The 19,071-nt window shown below is 41.0% G+C and overlaps 1 protein-coding gene across 1 annotated transcript; it reads right to left on the reverse strand.

The window, feature by feature from the left end:
• Window positions 1-10,611: 10,611 nt before the first annotated feature.
• On the reverse strand, window positions 10,612-11,619 carry NPBWR1 (neuropeptides B and W receptor 1). Its single transcript, XM_033930115.1, has 2 exons — window positions 11,565-11,619; window positions 10,612-11,522 (listed from the first exon to the last, which is right to left on the reverse strand). Exons 1-2 carry the CDS (start codon window positions 11,617-11,619, stop codon window positions 10,612-10,614), a joined length of 966 nt encoding a protein of 321 aa, XP_033786006.1.
• Between the last annotated feature and the right edge of the window lie 7,452 nt (window positions 11,620-19,071).

Below are 19,071 nucleotides of genomic sequence, written 5' to 3' on the forward strand. Positions count from 1 at the left end.
GCCGATAAAGACAGATTGTTCACCCTCTCCAAGGTAGGGAGAACGAGAGGGCACTCTCTAAAGTTGAAAGGGGATAGATTCCGTACAAACATAAGGAAGTTCTTCTTCACCCAGAGAGTGGTAGAAAATGAAGGCTATTCTGGAGTCTGTTGTAGGGGAAAACACCCTCCAGGGATTCAAGACAAAGTTAGACAAGTTCCTGCTAAACTGGAACGTACAAAGGTGAGGCTGGACTTCTATCATACCAAGCAGCCTTATGGGGCAAAGACTTGGAAAAACTAATTACACACTCAAACAATTATGGTGAATTTAGGAAACACCTAAAAACATACCTGTTCTCGAAATACCTAGGTAACGAATCGGAACAATAGCCCCCATCGCAATCCCTCCCCAATTTAGATCTTGTAAACTGTTAACCTCTAATCTCTAACTATGAATGTTCCTCACAATTTATGGAATTTTTCTAATTCATAGTGAACCGCATGGAACTTCACGGTCCTGCAATCTATAAACTGTTGTTATTATTTTTATTGTTGCTACTATCAGATATTCGCCGCTACACTCTGTAATTCGATGTCTGTGCAATTTATCTTCATTGTAAACCGCCTAGAAGTCGCAAGATTGTTGGCGGTATATAAGAATAAAGTTATTATTATTATTTAGAGCACTGGTCTTTGACATGGGGGCCGCTGTTTGAGTGGACTGCTAGGCACGATGGACCACTGGTCTGACCCAGCAGCGGCAATTCTTATGTTCTTATGTACACTCTCTTCTTCCACTTGAGGTGGCAGTAAGTTCAGTGGGGCTATCAGCAGCCTTGAAAAGTAGCATGTGGTACTGACCCATGCTCTAGCAGTCACCAACAGCCATGCTTCTATTCCACCCGTCATGTCTACTCACCACTTTAAAAAGCAAGCATAGGATACTTGCCACACTAACTTTTAACATGCAATAGAAGTTAACTTAGTTGTGCTAGTCTTTCTATCCATATTTGATATGAATTAATATTCAGTCTGTGATAGCGATTTTTTAAACACCAGCTGCTGTGAGCTTTTTTAAAAATTTTTTATAAGCAGCAGATCATTCCCAAATACTGGCATGGATATCAGGGTATATTCTGACTACTAGTGAAAGGTCACTTTGGGCAGCCACAAAACTTAGAGACTTGAAGAAAGCACAGATGTTTATTCAGCATATGCGGACCCCTGAGCCCAAGCTGGCTTCAGAAGTCCCGAAACCAGGAAGTTACAGAAATATTTATACATTCTTCTGGCAATACAATTGAATTCTAGAAAAAACTTTTCACGTGTTACTTTTCTTAACAATCATTGGTCCTAAGCTCACACTAGCAGGTCACTAGCAGGTCACTTATCTAAGCCCTGCAGTCTTTCTGTTACATGTCCAGGAGGGCGGAATACAATATCATATGCTGAGATAGCCATAAGAAGCTAGAATGCCCAAGCTAAAACACCCAGTGCAGGCAGGCTAGAACATGAGATAAGTTAGGTCTGCAGCTAAACATAATTCAACATTTTATTAAAGAGAAAACTTAGTTCAACACTTAGGAAAACCAGTCCCAGACTCCTTCACTAGGATAAAGAGTAAAGGGTCATAGATTTGATAGACCACCTTTCTGTGGTACAATCAAAGCTCATATATGCAGGTACTTCTTCTGTCCCTAGTGGGCTCACAATCTGTCTTGTACCTGGAATCGAATCTCTTTAAATTGAAAAGAAGCTCTGCAATGAGAAGGCATAGGATGAATTTAAGAGGTGATAGGCTCCGGAGTAATCTAATGAAATACTTTTTAACAGAAAGAGTTGTAGATGCGTGGAACAGTCTCCCAGAAGATATGGTGGAGACAGAGACTGTGTCTGAATTCAAAAGGGCCTGGGATAGGCACGTGGGATCTCTCGGAGAGAGAAAGAGAAAATGGTTCCTGTGGATGGGCAGACTAGACGGGCCATTTGGCCTTTATCTGCCATCATGTTTCTATGTTTCTATAAGTGAGTAGCCCAGGATCATAAGGAGTTAGCAGTGGAAATTGTGCCGAGTTCCCCAGATCTCAGCCATGTATGCCATTAAGATACTCCTCCACTCTGGCACCAGTGTAATTCAACCTGGAACCCAGATAGCTACCCCTTTTACTAAAGCTTGTTGCATTTTGCATTTACTGCACCTTAACACAAGAACATTATGTGCATGTGCAGAGCCGGATTGGATTTACCTCAAACATATGCATTGCACTTTGTAGTGTTCAAAACAAAAAGAACCCTTTATTAGACAGCAGGGAAAGAGCCTGCTTCTTCACAAGGTTCCCTTAATGGTTTCTTTTCCAAAGAAACAGCTATGCTTTTCAAATTTCTCATTACTTTCCATTGACATTCGTAGTAGGGCTTGCCACACTCCAAACCAGTTTTTTATCACAGTTGGCAAGAAACTGTTTTATGCAACATTCATTCACATACATTAGAATACAGGCAGAGCTTTCCACATAGGAGAATCTTACCTTCAGCAGATTCTATTCAGCAAAACAGGTCAGCTCTTCCATTCAGTTTTCCTTAGCTCCTATGTTTCCTTCTAGGGCTTCCATATGCGGCCAAAGCTGTTTCACAGTTACAGCCCTGATATCCTCAGCCCTGCTGTTAGTAACTGTTTCACCTTGTACAGTCTTTCTCAGCTCAAGTGGAGTTAGCTTCCCTAGGCCTTCTGCCTCAGTCACATCTAGGGGAAAGCTAGGGAGTTTCTTTCTCTTCCACCAGGGACCTCCTTAAATGACTTTTCTCTGTGGCAGATAAATACCTCCCTGCTGAGTCCCACGCCCTGACTCAGCAGGGTTACCTTGTTAATGTGGCTCAGCACTGAGCTGTAAAGCGCCAGTGTGGTCTGGGACATGTAGTCCTCTCAGCCTTGGACTATCAGCCCCCTGCCGTATGCATTAATGAAAGATAACCCCTTACTCTTCCATAGTGCAAATGTAACCTGGCATCTATTAGGAGGTGTGTTAAAATGTCCAATTAGTGAGCATAACCTGGTTTACATTTAGTGAGGATGCATTTACTCCTTCCAATTTATGAGATGCTCATAGAGCTACACTAATTGCAATTGGTTAGTATAGAGTAGTTGCCATGTGCTTACTGCAATATACTCTCCATGCCCATTCTCTACCCAAGGCCCCGTTTAATTGAATTTTTAATATACCGACCATCAACAGGTATCTAGCCAGTTTACAATAATATGCTAAATAGAAATAAAAGCAATGCTTGTTAAAAGTAATGTTTATATAAGGGAGGGAAGTGTACATTGAGGACATAGACAAGACGGACTTGAAAGTGAGGATTAAAAAGGAGGAGGAAAGGGGTAAAGTTACATTATTAGAGATAAAAATTAAAAAAAAAAAAAAGTTGAAAGGAAATGGAGGGGAAAAGGATAAAACATTGGGAATGGGATCGCTTCTTAAAAGCGGTTGGTGGATTTGAAGATGAGAAGGTTCAAGAGCAGTTAAATGCATCTTGCAATAAGAACGTTTTTAATTGTTAGGGACAAAGGGCTAGATTCATGAACCTGCCCGATCGAGCTCGATTCGGGCCTGATCTGGGCAGGTCTGAAGTAATTGCCCGGATCACTGTAAAATGATCCCATTGCATGCGTAGACCATCTGTAGATGTTCTGCGCATGCGCTGGACCTCCGGGCCCATCAGAGATTTATTTTTCTTCTTTTTTTAACGGACTTGCACTGCCGGGGAAGGGTGGGAGAGTCGGGGCAGGCAGGCGATCAGGGCAGTTCAGGGCAGGCAGCAGTTCGGGCAGGCAGGAGAAGAACATCGGGGGAAGGCAGGAGAGATTGGGGTAGGTAGCAGAGAGCAGGGCTTTGGAGAATCAGAAAGATGTTTTTCAACTGGTCCCCAGCAGTCAGTTCTTCAGTTGATTGGCTAGCCCAGTCTGGATGTGTAAATTTTTGTGTTATGAATCACGTCCCTGCCTACTTTGCATGCGTTTCACCTCATTCGCATGCACGGATTTGAAGCGGGATCGCAGGAGAGGTAAGTGAATCAGGCCAGAGGGAAATTTGCTCATAAAGGGGTCGCAAACTGATCGGCACACGATCGGTTTGCTTTGTGAATCTAGGCCAAAGAATAGGTGTAGTAAACCTAGGTGTCACTAGATGTGCAAGATAGGTTGCTAATAATTAGGACAGATAAAACTTGGCCTAATGTACTAGCCCCCTATTTCTAACACATGTTGGGTCTTGTATCCCCTAGCGGACTAAGTCCTTTAAGGCTCTTATGTGGATGATTTATTTTTTATGTGGATGGAATTATTTTATGTGGATGATTTCAGTGTACCTTTGGAACTCTGACACTTTCAAATAAAGTCCATTTAGGAACATCGTCACTCCACAGAGTTTTTTTTGGTTTAATCCTAATTAGTGCCACTAATGACAATAATTGCTTGTAACAGCCTCATTAGCTAATTAGTGCATTATACAGTGATGAAGGCTAGAATGTTTTCGATTGCTGGTGTGAAATTGTGGAATGCCCTACCTGGAAAACTAGACTCTGTACTGATTGTGTAAATTTTAAGAGACTATTAAAAATATGAAAAAATGAAACTCAGAAATATTGTGTCATATAAGCTATTTAAATTAATATGGGGTCCATTGGCAAATTTTGTTAATTCTGATTACTTGAATTATGCCTTTATTTTCTATTTGATTTGCACATCCAGGGAGGGGGGGGGGGGGGAGGTAATTATATTTTGCAGTATTCATTGATCAAATGTAAGTGCTGTTTTCTGATTTTGTTCCTGTTCTTGAATTAGGGGGGGAGGGGGGATAATATTTTATAATATTCTTTGCTTGATAGTAAGTGCTGTTTATGAAGTTTAATTGTATGTATATTTCATTGCACTGTTCTTGAATTGAAAATTAATAAAGAACCACAGCTATTTGTTGATACCTATATGTAATATATGGGATGGTAGATAATAACTATGGGCTCCTTTTACTAAGGTGCGCTTGTGTTTTTAGAAAATTGATTGAGATATTCCATTAGTTTGAGAATGGACCAATCCTTCCATAATTATTTACAAAAAATGGAATGGATGCTACTGGGAGAGTCACCCATATTGCAGCTGAAGATAAAATCACTAACTTAATGCTCAGTAAGTAAGAATTTATTAAAGCAGACTTCAAGAATTCATTTTCATTAAAAAAAAAAAAAAAACAACGCATGTTTTATAATGAAGGATTTTTTTTTCATAGTTCATTGAATATTGTTTGAGTATTTTATTTAACTTTTTTAAAGTTTAAATTGACCGTGGACTATTGCAATGACATTTTCAATAAAATAAATTGAGCATACAACATAAAACTAATTTCATAATTAGTAAATAATACTCTACAGCTCTATTGTAAATAAATCCATTTAAGGCTACAGTGTTTTTTTTTTTTAAAGAAAGCCCCTTCATCCCATTATAATGTTAAAATTGTTTTCTTGTACTATTACATTTGTATTTTAATATGTAGGATTTCATTTAAAGCATGAGTGCAGCCATGCCAAGTCTATAAAAAAACCATATATAGCACTTTTAGGGACCCTTTTACTAAACCATGCTTAACATGGGACTTTACCAAGTGCAGCTGCAAAGATTTGGCCCCTTTTATAAAGCCCTGTTATCAATTCCAGTGCAGCAAATTTGACAAAGCCTATTCAATTCCTCTGGGCTTTATAACATATGCTGTGCTGGAATCGCTAGCACAACTTGTCCCCTGTTTTACTATGGTGCACTAATTGAATTAGCGCACGCTAAATGCTAACGTGTCCATATTACTAACATATATATGCTATGTTAGTGTTTAGCTTGCGCAGATATCGAGTAGCGTGAACTAATTGGTTAGTAAACAGGGCCTTTGTCTGTTCAGCTTCCACATTAATGGTCTCCCTGGATCTCACACCTGCATTTGACCTTGTCGACCACAAGATTCTGCTAACAAGACTCACCAGCATGGGCCCTTTCAGGTAGAGTCCTTGACTTATTTACATCATTCCCTCTCTAACCAATCATCTTCCACAAATTTGCACTCCTCCAAATCTGCTGCCCACTCTTGTCCCTTTACTATTCAATACTATATATTTTCCAACCCCTTTGCTACTCTTTATTAAAGAACATTCTTTACAATTCATACTTTTATTGCCAATGATGTCTTGCTTGTTTCCTACCCAAAATCCAGAGACCCCGATTTCTCCTCCACTCCAACAATGTTTGGATGCAATCAGATTCTGGCTGCAGGCCAACTACATAGTCCTTAACTTGCCTGCTGGGAGGACTGGTTAACTTAGGCAACCATCAGTTTCTCCATTCTATTTTTGGGCAAACCAATTGCTATGGTTGATTCTTGTTTCCATTCAGGATCTCAGGGTGTAAAATTAATGCTTATTCATATGCATAGGTAACAAACAAACAGACCCTACAGACCAGTGTTTTGGCAGACAAGAGCCCGAATTCTATTAAGGGTGCCTAAATCGTCTAGCGCCTTCAGAAATGGCATTGACAGTGTGTCAATCACACATAGGCACCATTAATAGAATTACAGCTTACATCTAACATAGGCATTAGGTCTTGCAGGCCTACATTACTGTCACCTATGTTTGATGAAAGCTGCATCTACAGAGACACCTAGTGGCACCTAAGGTCATTTCCGGCATAAACCATACCTACTTTGATCTTAGGAGCCATTAGGGGCCTCTGTAGACATGATTTATGGCATCCCTTTTTGTAAGCGCCTATGGGCACCTACTTTTTAATGACATTTTTAATTGGTTTTAAATGATGCAGTCAATTACCATGCCAATTAAATTAAATTGAGTTAGGCAGCAGTAGGTCGCCCTACCACTGCCTAACTTATGACGCTGCTTAGAGAATTTGGTCCAAGTGCCTTCCTCAGGAGTCTAATGCTGTATCACTATAGTTCAAATAATATAAAGAATAAAATTCTCCTATCTGGTGACAATACAGGGCTCTCTCCCTCAAGTGTCGCTCCCTATTAGACATTCTTCAGTGCTTGTGTTTTAAATTCTGAATAATCTGTAAGTCTCTATAGTCTTTAAAACTGACTATAGGCTAAATTACTTTTCAAAGAGTAGTTATAAAAATGTGTATTGTAAAAATATGGAGTGGCAATTCTGTAACAAGGCGCCTAACACAAAGCCATGCCCACGCCTAACATGCATAATGCCTATTTTTTTGAATGCCACCTAAATTTTTAGAGGCACCTTGTTACAGAATCGCTCTTTCTTAATAGGCGCCTAAGTTTCATTATTGCTGATTTTAATAACTTAATTGAGCTTGTTATTCAATTTTAGATAGGCGACCTATCTAGTTGGGCGCCTCCAAAATAGTGCCTAACCTTAGGCACCGGTTACAGAATTTGGGCCTTTCAGTTTTTCTGACCTGTGATGTGTCTCATCTCTACCGTTTTGTTTTTCTGAAGAGGGTTTGTCCCTGTGTTAGCACAGCTGTTTCTTTCAGCTGTTCTGCAAATTGGGTGGCACTGAGGTATTTATTTCCCACTTTGCAAAGCAAACCGATCGTGTACCGATCAGTTTGTGACCCCTTAGCGACCAATTTTCCCATCCAGCCCATTTCACTTACCCTCTCTGCCGGGAAGAGGCTGTCACCGCCAGAGATAGGAGCAGGAGAGTCGGGCCCCCCCCAAAAAAACCCAGTAAAAAAAAAGGACACAAATAGTATGTGCAGACCATCTGCAGGGAAAGCAGATGGTCTGCACATGCGCGGGGATCGCACACAAGCAATCCGGGCAGGCAGATGGGGGCATTCCTCCGATCGCCCCCATCTGCAGATTTTTCTTTTGTGAATTCGTCGGACCCTGCCCAGATCAGGCCTGGATCGGGCCCCGATCGGGCATAGTTAGTGAATCTGGCCCTATATTTGTTAGTCTAGTACTATTTGTTTTTGCATTTTTCTATTTATAAATGGTTTTTTGTTGATTTTTTTTATATTTTGTTTCATTCAGCTTGTGGTCATTATTCTTTTGGTTACTCAAAAATGGGTGTCAGAAAAGAATGGCACTGAGCACTATTCTACAAAGGGCTATTCTTCCAAGATGAAATACACCTACATACACAACCAAAGGATTGACCCCCTTGAATCCACAGGAGGATAAGAGTCCAAAAACCAAAAAAAACTGTGCATTCTGATGTTATTGATGCAGGCTTTATTAAAATAATAAAGTATTCCACAATCTTGGAACAATGAAGTACATCCACATTTGTAAACGTTGGAGAAGACCCAACACGTGTTCATTCTTCTAGCACACGCTCGAGGAAAACACTCACCTACGCTGGGCATAGGTCATCAGATCCACAAATTCTTTGGAAAGACCAATTGGGATCCCTGAAGAAGACATTAAAATTCAAAACATGAACTGTGTTGGGTCCTCTCCATTGTTTACAAATGTGAATGTACTTCACTGCTCCAAGATTGTGGAATACCTTATTATTTTAATAACATCAGTAACATCAGACTCCAAAGGATTTTTGTTGGTTTTATACACCTACGTACACCATCAGGAAACTTCCTCCAACTCCAGACAGCCTGGAAATGATCCTATACCCATTTCTTACCAAACAACTGGAATAGCCTACCTTAAAGGACTTCTTAACTTTAGAAAAGCTATAAAAACTTACCTTTTTGCCTAGTCACTCCCTCAAACCTTCACCGGCATCAGTAAATAATCCTATAAGATATATTGCAACACACTGTTTGTAGACCCTATATTGTAACACTGTAAATGTAAACTATAACCCATTCTGAGCTCTTTGGGGAGGATGGGATATAAAGCTAAATAAATATGTCCTTTATAGAATAGAGCTTAGCACCACTTCCTGTGCCCAACTCTGGGTGACAGACTTATGTTTGCTGAAACCTGGTGTATGTCCTTGTGCTCAGGTTGGGTACAGAAATCCATCTCTTATACTAAAACCCTAAGCGGCGCATGTGCACTCCTGCCTGCGTGTTCTGTATGTCCGTGGCAGGCAGGAGTGCGCATGCGCGCTAGAAACCGAGCTCCAGCCACACTGACCGGCTTTGGCCCCGCGGGCCTCTCATGGAGCCTACCTTCCCACATAGCATGGATGGCGGCGGTGCCAGTGATGCCGGGAGTGGGCCAGTACCAGGGCGGCTTGAGGCATGCATGGTGGATGTCACCACGTGCAGGCTGCGATGCCTTGAGGTGGCTGGCAGCGGTGCAGGCAGCATCAGACAGAATCCTTCGAGGCGGATGTCGGCCGCCGCGGCTGTCCGAGGCGGATGTTGGCCACCACAGCTGTCGGTGGCTGCAGGCTGCAGCGGCTGTCAGCGGCGGCAGGCTGCAGTGGCAGATGGCTGAAGCCTGGCTGGAGGAGGACGAGGAGGAGCTGCGAGAGCTCCGCAGAGGCAGGAGGTGAGGAGAGAGAGACAGAGACAGATGGGAGGACAGAGGGAAAGGGGGGTAGGGGAAACGCTGCTGCTGCACAGGGAAGTGGTGTGGGGGGAGGGAAATGGAGGGGGAGGAAATGCTGCTGTGGCTTCTGCACAGGGAAGTGGTGGGAGAGAAATGCTGCTGCAGGAGGCAGGGAGAGAGACAGATAGATAGAAAGAAAAGAAAAGAGACACAGAAAGACAGACAGACAAAGGAGGCCAGGGAGAGAGACAGACAGCGGGAGGGAGAGAGAGACAGAAATAAAGACACACAGACATATATTCTAGCACCCGTTAATGTAACAGGCTAAAATACTAGTTATTCAATAACACTGCACAGTGTTTTGAAATGCCCATGATCCATTTATGCCTCTTTGCTGGCCGCACTCCTTTTTAGGTTGCACACTATAAGCCAGATTCTGTAACTGAGCACCTAAAGAGATAGGTACCTAAAGATAGGTGCCCATTGCATGCCAATCACACTTAGGCACCCATTACAGAATCGCGCTGAGCAGCGCCTAACTTAAAATTTAGGCATCTGTAATATAGGCCAGGGCTTTAAAGGCCTACATTATAGGTGTTTAAGTCCTTTAGAGAATCTCACCTCAGTCTTTCTCTACCCCTAAACATGCCTACTTTGGTGTTAGGCACCGATAGGCACCATGTGATAGGCGCCTATCTTGTGTAGAATTGCGCCTAAGAAAATATGTGCCTATCTCCCAATTATTTTTCATTTATTCAATTATGAGTTTGTTAAAGTTCACAAATGAAGCCAATTTACTAATTAAGTTAGGTGCTAACTTTTTTTTTATAGAATTTCCTTGTATGGAATTTAAGTGCCCAGCATTACAGAATAGTGTGCATTCAGATTTGTGTGCAACTTCTAATTGGTGCCAATTAAAATCAATAATTGGTGCTAGCATCCAGTTATTGATGGTTAATAGCTCATTAGCTAATTAAGTTGTGCACAAATCTTGAAACACACCCAAATTTGGGCACACAAATATGGACCCCCAATATATAATCTGGGGATAAGTGCTTAATGTGGTTTAGTGAAAAGGCCCTTTAGTGTACTTCCATACTCTTTAAAACAAATATTTGCAAGAATCATGTATTATTACATCAAAGTCATTAAGATGTTCTACACTCTACCAGTTTTCGAAAGCTTTTTCTGAAATTGTCATCTAAAAATGCATACAGAAAGGGGTTTAGACAACTGTTTGCATAGCTTAGGCTGGTGATAAAAAAAGAAATGCCAATGACTAGAGGTGTCTGAGGGATATCTGTGGTAAGAGCCACCACTGTGCTAAGGTGGTAAGGGGTCCAACAGAACAGACACACTGCTAGGATGATCAAGACCATGAATGTCACTTTTTTCTTTGCCTTGTCCAAGGCTTTGCCATTGGTATTCAAGCGCATGTGTCTCAGCTTGTATAGCATCATGGTATATAATATGCAGATTGTAGAGACAGGGATGGTGAAGCCCACGATCAGCGTATAAATTCGACTCATTTGCCACCACATACTTTCTGGATTTGGAAAGACAAAGACACACTGAAGTCTGCCATACTCATCATGGATTTTGGCAAAAATGATGAAAGGCAATATGATCACAGTGACAAAAATCCACACACATAAGCTCACAGTTTTGGCTGCTCTATAGGTACGGTAAGACATCTTTCTGGATTTCACTGTAGCCACCACAACAAGATATCTATCAATGCTCATCACAGTCAAAAAGTAGATACTGGAAAAAATATTGTATTGGTCAATGGAGATGATCAGTTTACACATGAACTCCCCAAAAGGCCATTGCAAGAGCAGATAATCAGCTATGTTAATGGGCAGTACCAAAGTAAAGAGCTCATCAGCAATTGCCAGATTAAGGATGAACATGTTGGTTACAGTCTTCATGTTGGGAGCTTTGAGAATGACATAGATGACAGCAGTGTTTCCAGTCAACCCCACCGCGCAGATCACGGAATAAATGAGAGGTATCGCTAAATAAAAATTTGGAATCATTGGACTTGATTCATTGAGCCCATAAGGTCTTTCGGTATTGCAGTTCAGAACTGCATCAGCACATGAAGAATTGATAGAAAGGTTGCCGGTTTCAGAATTCAAGGAGATGCTATCCATCCTAAAAAGAAAGCAAGCAGATAACTAAGTATATAAAATTTTTAAAATAAATATGATACTCATATCAATTGTGTTGTTTGTCTTCCTAAGGGCCCTTTTGTATTGTATTGTATTTGATATATCGCTTGTATATAAGTACTCAGTGGTTTCCAAATACTAGAACATTAGGCACATTAACTTCCCTTATTGTCCTTTATTTTTATGTAATTCTGTTCTAGAGGCAGCAATCTTGTTTTATTAGTTAAATCTTCCTGTAGTTTTTTCAGATTCAGTAATTTAAATATGATAAACTATATGAAAAAATGATTTGTATAAATCATTATCTGGCTACTGAGCCAGATAAACCTTTTGCAAATTGCAACCATATTTATTGATCTGCTTCCTATTTTAACTTTAATTTGAAGAAAAAAGAAAAATATAGGTATGGAGAACTTTATAAGGTTTGTAGTACAAAAATGAGAATATTATCATTCTATGGCCATGCGTAACATTCCTCAAATAATACAAGGATATATACTGCCCCAAAAAACAGGAACACAGTAACTCGTATGTTTGTCAAAACTAAGCAAACTCACCAGGGAGTTGATTCTATAAATGGTGCCTATATCATCCGGTACCTTAAAAAAAGGCACCGACTTTATGTCAATCACACTTAGTCGCCATTTACAGAATTGTGGCTAACGGCACCTATGTAAAAATGTAGGTGCATAAAATGTAGGTGAGGGTTTTAAAGGCCTACATTTCAACACCTAAGTTTTTGGAAATTCACGCTTAATGGTGCCTAACTCATACTCCGCCCATAGAAATGCCCACTTAGGCATTAGGCGCTGCTAAGTACATTGTGATAGGTGCCTATCACCCAATTAATTTTTTAAACTAATTATTGAGGCTAAGGGTATTTTGTCAATTAAGTTAGGTGTCTCTTATAGAATCAGACCCCAGATGTTCTATAGTTACTGTTTACTTCTTAATATGGAAGTCTTTTAACATTTAGATGTATTTACAAGCCTATAGCAAAAGTCAAAAATACAGTATCTCTTAATAAATGGGAGAAATATATGCCAGAAAACAGTACTATATGAGGGGCTGCTGAAAAGTTCTCAGCTCATAAAACAAAACTGAGGCAGTCTCCATTGAGGACTATACACTTAGGACTGGATTCTATAAAAAGCGCTGGTATTGGTTGCTGCCTAAAAAATGGCTACCGATCGCATGTCAATCATGCATAGGTGCTGTTCATAGAATTGTAGCTGTTTTTAAAAATGCATTTTAAAGGTCTCTTTTTAAGGCACTGGTCTCATGCCTACAAAGATTCATAGAGATGCCTATGTAAGCCTCCTAAGACCATTTCCAGTGCAAACCACACCCCTACTGACCTTAGGCATCTGTAGGCATCCCTAGGCAGCTAAGAATGGTGCCTTCATTAAAAAAGAAAACATGCACCCTGATTGGCCAGGTGGTGGTAGGGCACCTAACACCACCTAACTGCAGCACATCATTTACAGAATTTGGACCTTAGTCCAGAGATTGTCCACTTTTTTCATTCAATATTTTTCCGAAAGAATGTAAAAAGTAGAAAATCACTAAACTAAAGGGGTCCTTTTACTAAGGCATGACAGCCATTTTAGCGCGTGCTATAAATTTGCACATCCTAAATGCTAACACATGCTAACACATCCATTATATCCTGTGGATGCGTTAGCGCATGTTAGCATTTAAGACACGTTAATATATAGTGCATGCTAAATCAGCTATCGCACCCTAGTAAAAGGACTACTAACCCCTTCTTTTACAAAATAGTGTCTGGTCATCCATCTCTGAGTTGCTCTCATTATCCTTACCTTTATCTTATAGAGTAATCATTCTTGGTACTATGGGTATAGAAGAGGAATTGGATACTTATAAAGCCAAACTTTTGAAAAATCTAGTTATGATAGCTATTATATTAATTGTTATCCATTGGAAATGGCAATAATTGGTGGAATTTGGTTTGTTTATATGTTAAGTATGAAAAATTACTAGCAGTCAAGTGTGGCAATGTGAGAATTTTTAACAAAATTTGGGAACCTTTGCTTAGACATCATAATTAATATATTGTTCTGAATGTCATTTTGTTTATATCACAGCTTTTCATAACTAATGTTTGGTATTTATTGTATTGATATGGTTCATTTGGTCTTTGTATATTTTGTATTTCTTTTAAAATTTAATAAAAACTTTTTAAGGAAATAGTTACTGTGTTTTGGCTTTCCAGGGCAGTACAGTGCATTTCTATGTTAAATATTGATGCCCTTTGACCTTAATATTGTTCAAACACAAGACATAGAAACATAGAAACATAGAAAGATGACGGCAGAAAAGGGCTACAGCAATCAGATTAGCGCTAGAAAGCAACTTAGACTATTACTTTATTTGTACTGCTCTTTGCTGACTAGTTTCTCATTTTGTATTAACCTTTTATAACCTATTTAATCCCCCTTTTACAAAACTGTAGCATGTTTTTTAGCACCAGCCACAGTGGTAAAAGCTCCGACTCTTATAGAATTCCTACACTATGGTTTTGTAAAAAGGGAGGGGGGGATATAGATGACTCATTTATAATACCTAGAGACATTATTGTGACATTGTGCTCATGCTGTGAAAAAACTTCAAATAAGTAATTAAGTATTGATTTGCAAATATTAGCTTGAGTATTGGGGGTTAAGCCTTAACCCATGCTAAAAGTGCATACTTATTAAACAGAATTTCAAATCTGTTCTATGATTCCAAATGCCCTTAGAGATATAGGGCTCCTTTTACGAAGCCGCGTTAGCAGTTTAATGTGTGTAATAGCGCGCGCTAATTTGCCGGCCGTGCTAGCCGCTACCGCCTCCTCTTGAGCAGGCGGTAGTTTTTCAGCTAGCGCAGGGGTTAGCGTGCGCTAAAAAGGTGCGTGTGATAAAACCACTAATGCGGCTTCATAAAAGGAGCCCATAATTGCACTTTTTTAAAATCAATCTTCCCTGCTATTGAAAATGCATATTTTTTTCATTTTTCATCTTTCTAACAAGTGCATTGGTTTTTCTACTTCTGTTAGTCAATCTTTCACCATTACAAGTCATATACATAGCCTTCTGAACCAGTCTTTTTGGTACATCTTACTTCCAATCAATTTTAATAACTTATTAGTCTCTTCTCATTTAAAAATCAAATAAAAAACATCAGTTGCCTTTAATATTTGCTTAAGTATTGTAGTACATGCTTTTATTGCAACTCTTTCCTATGCATATTTGCATTTAAATTTTATACTTTCAAATGACAAAAAACATTTTGGAAATAGAAAGAACTTATGAATCATCTATTTACCTGAAAAGTGCATTAGTCTGTCAAAAAAAGCACAATCTTTAGCAGTATTTTTCAGGAAAGAACAGTCCCAATAGTTTAACCTTGCTTTCCTTCTCATTATCTGCCTGAATAATTATATATTGTCCTTGGTAATCTTCGAAGGCTCCTGTTTTTCTCTTACCTTGATAGCTGTACTGACTGTTTCCTTTCCTGAGAATATTCTTTTACAAACAGTAGTTGAGGACTGCATTAGGATGAAAACTCAAGAGAATTTCTAAGTGCCCACGAGAGACAAGCTGCAGTGCTGAAATGCTGGACAGCTCCCTGATTGTTTCCCTGCTTGAGAGAAAGAATGAACAACTGATCGAGCTTGCTCCCTCTTGCCAGAGTGTCGACAGTGCTAACATAGCTCTTTTCCGTCTGATGAAAATGCTAAAAAAAAAAAAAAAAAAAACCCTTGTTTATTAACCCCTCACCTACCCACGTCCTGCTACCCACGTCCTGGCTGGATGATCTGCTGGTTTCGAACTTGCTCATTTGCTATCCTAATAGCCAGTTACCAGCACATTAGAATATATGAGGGGGTGCTGAAAAGTTCTCAGCCCAAACAACCAACTTCCTAAATTCTGAGGTTATTTAGGCTGTAGCATTAACCACTATGCTAGAATTGAGGTACTAGCAAATTACAATCTAAGGAGATGCAATGTTGTTCAGTCTACAGAATAGGTGATTACACAAAAATTTATTGGTGGTAGCAGAGAGGTTTTTGATCTATATAGAAAGTTATGTAATTTGAGGTTTATGTTGAGAAATCCGTCCAGACAATTGATCATATAGAAATGTTTCCAGTTTTCTTCTGAATATTAACTAGTTAATTTCTACCCTGGTGTTGATGGGTAGGTTGGTCCAAGTTTTGATTGCATCATAGGTGAACATAGAATTGAAAATATGTTTATACTTGGTTCCTTTGGGATAGAGGAGGCAGCGAAAAGGGCAAATAGAATGCTAGGAATGATAAAGAAGGGGATCACGAACAGATTGGAGAAGGTTATCATGCTGCTGTACCGGGCCATGGTACGCCTCACCTGGAGTACATGAATAAGGACACGGTACTACTCAAAAGGGTCCAGAGAAGAGTGACTAAAATGGTTAAGGGGCTGGAGGAGTTGCCATATAGTGAGAGATTGGAGAAACTGGGCCTCTTTTTCCTTGAAAAGAGGAGACTAAGAGGGGACATGATCGAAACATTCAAAATACTGAAGGGAATAGACTTAGCAGATAAAAGACAGATTGTTTACCCTCTCTAAGGTAAGGATAATGAGAAGGCACTCTCTGAAGTTAAAATGGGATAGATTTCATACAAACATAAGGAAGTTCTTCTTCACCCGGAGAGTGGTGGAAAACTGGAATGCTCTTCCGGATGGAAAACACCCTCTAGGGATTCAAGACAAAGTTAGACAAGTTCCTGCTGAACTGGAATGTACGCAGTTAGGGCTGGTCTCAGTTAGGGCACTGGTCTTTGACCTAGGGGCCGCCGGGGAGTGGACCGCTGGGCACGATGGACCACTGGTCTGACCAAGCAGCGGCAATTCTTATGTTCTTATCAGTGAAGAGTTGGAGTTTCAGGCAGATATGAAGTGGAGCTCTGAGAATAAGTAGATTAGAGCTTCTGAGGAGTTAATATTGTGTGAGTGAAATAGTATGCAGGATGCGCTGCACCAGAGGAGCGAGCGCTGACTTTGTCACGCTGACAAAAAAGCGCAACTAAGGAGTGATTCCTGCTTCTTAGAGTGCTCCTTTGAGTGATCCTTTGGGTGATTCTTTGGATGATCTATTTTATAAGTGATTTTAAGTTGCTTAAAACTTCTTTTTAATTTATAAATGGCAGATAGTCAGTTAATTGAGGTTATAACAGGTAAGGGACGTTATGGTGATCTGAGAAGTATATCTGGTTGTAGAAGAGGGAATTTGAATGGTATTAATAAGGTAAAAGTGATTTCAATTAACAGCAAGATTAACTGTATATGTAAGATTGGGTATATAAATGCTAGATCAGTTAAAAATAAGGTAGATATTATTTATGATTTAATAATTGAGGAGGGCTAAGGGATATTATGTGTGACTGAATCTTGGCTGTTGAAGACTGATATGATAGTGATACGACAATGTTGTTCTCCTGGATATGAGTAGTTCTGGGCATGTCAAGAGAAGAAAAGGGGAGGAGGGGTTGTGGTGCTTGCTAAAAAGGAATTTGGATTAAAGGAGTAGGAGTAATGATGTGTGAGTCAGAATAATGTTTGGTGTTACAAAATGAATGGATGGTTTTGTGTGTGAGTTATGTACCACCTGGTGTTATTTCATTAGAAGGATTTCCTTTTTTAGTTATTTATTAGGATTAACAATAGATATGGAAAAGTTATGTATGATAGGTGATTTTAATGTGCCATTATCCCCTAAGAAAATCCTGGCTGGTCAAGTAGATAATGAGCTCTATTGTATGATGGAAAGTATGGAGTTACATAGAAACATAGAAATAGACGGCAGATAAGGGCCACTGCACATCAAGTCTGCCCACCCCAATAACCCTCCCCTACTTTTCTCTGTGAAGAGATCCCACTGACAATCCCATTTTGTCTTAAAATCAGGCACGCTGCTGGCCTCGATTACCTGTAGTGGAAGATTATTCCAGCGATCAACCACCCTTTCGGTGAAGAAGTATTTCCTGGTGTCACCGTGTAGTTTCCCGCCCCTGATTTTCCACGGATGCCTTCTTGTTGCCGTGGGGCCTTTGAAAAAGAAGATATCCTCTTCCACCTCGATACGGCCCGTGAGATATTTGAACGACTCGATCATGTCTCCCCTCTCTCTGCGTTTCTCAAGTGAGTATAGCTGCAATGTTTTCAGCCGTTCCTCATACGGTAATGCGGCCTCCAGAATTGTACACAGTATTCCAGATGGGGGGGGTCTCACTATGGATCTATACAATGGCATAATGACTTCGGGCTTACGGCTGACGAAACTCCTACGTATACAACCTACGATTTGTCTAGCCTTAGATGAAGCTTTCTCCACTTGCTTGGCAGTCTTCATGTCCTCACTGATGATCACCCCTAAGTCACGTTCTGCTACAGTCCTCGCTAGGATCTCACCATTAAGGGTGTAAGTCTTGCATGGATTTTGGCTGCCAAGGTGCATGACTTTACATTTTTCGGTATTGAAACTTAGTTGCCAGGTCCTGGACCAGCGCTCCAGTAGGAGTAGGTCATGCACCATATTGTCGGGCATTGAGTTTCCATCCGGCACTGTGCTTTTGTCTGTTGTGTTCTTGCCTACTACATTGCATAGTTTGGCGTCATCGGCGAATAGCGCTATTTTACCTCGAAGCCCCTCAGCCAAGTCCCTTATTACATTACATTAGCTGCGAGGAGAGGAAAAAGTAGTCGGGAGGCAGAGCAAGCTGCACACGGGGAGCGGAGAGGAGAGAAAGGCAGTTGGGAGGCAGAGATCGCTGGACAGGGGAGAAGAGAGGTGAACAGCGATCTGTAGCAGGAGAGTGGGAGGCGATCGAGACTCGGAGAGGGGAAGCGGCAGGCAGTAGCTCCGCCCACCCCCTGACGTCACACACCCGATCTCCCCCCATAAAAGGGCGCGAGCCAACGGAGGGTCCACAAAGCTAAATCAGCAGAGGAGAGAAACAAGCACGTGGAGGGAGAGCGGTGAGCAGAGAGAGCGGGTGCTTGCAAGGCTGGGGCTGAGATAGCTGCGAGGAGAGGAAAAAGTAGTCGGGAGGCAGAGCAAGCTGCACACGGGGAGCGGAGAGGAGAGAAAGGCAGTTGGGAGGCAGAGATCGCTGGACAGGGGAGAAGAGAGGTGAACAGCGATCTGTAGCAGGAGAGTGGGAGGCGATCGAGACTCGGAGAGGGGAAGCGGCAGGCAGTAGCTCCGCCCACCCCCCGACGTCACACACCCGATCTCCCCCCATAAAAGGGCGCGAGCCAACGGCGCGCAGCCGTTCGGCGCGTGGCGAAGGCGAGCGGCAAAGGCGCTCGCCTTAGCGAGTTCGCCTTTGCGAAGAGCCTTAAGAAGAGCCGGAGGGCAGACTACAGGACACTTACAGAGCAGAAAGAG

This window comes from Geotrypetes seraphini, chromosome 2 (assembly GCF_902459505.1).
Source record: "Geotrypetes seraphini chromosome 2, aGeoSer1.1, whole genome shotgun sequence".
Taxonomy (NCBI): Eukaryota; Metazoa; Chordata; class Amphibia; order Gymnophiona; family Dermophiidae; genus Geotrypetes; species Geotrypetes seraphini.

What these genes read in the sequence shown, in the direction of transcription:
- NPBWR1 (XM_033930115.1), bottom strand. Translation starts at nt 11,619, where the DNA reads ATGGATAGCATCTCCTTGAATTCTGAAACCGGCAACCTTTCTATCAAT. An exon ending in CCTTTCTATCAATTCTTCAT is followed by an intron (nt 11,523 to 11,564) that starts GTGCTGATGCAG and finishes AAAGACCTTATG; the next exon opens with GGCTCAATGAATCAAGTCCA.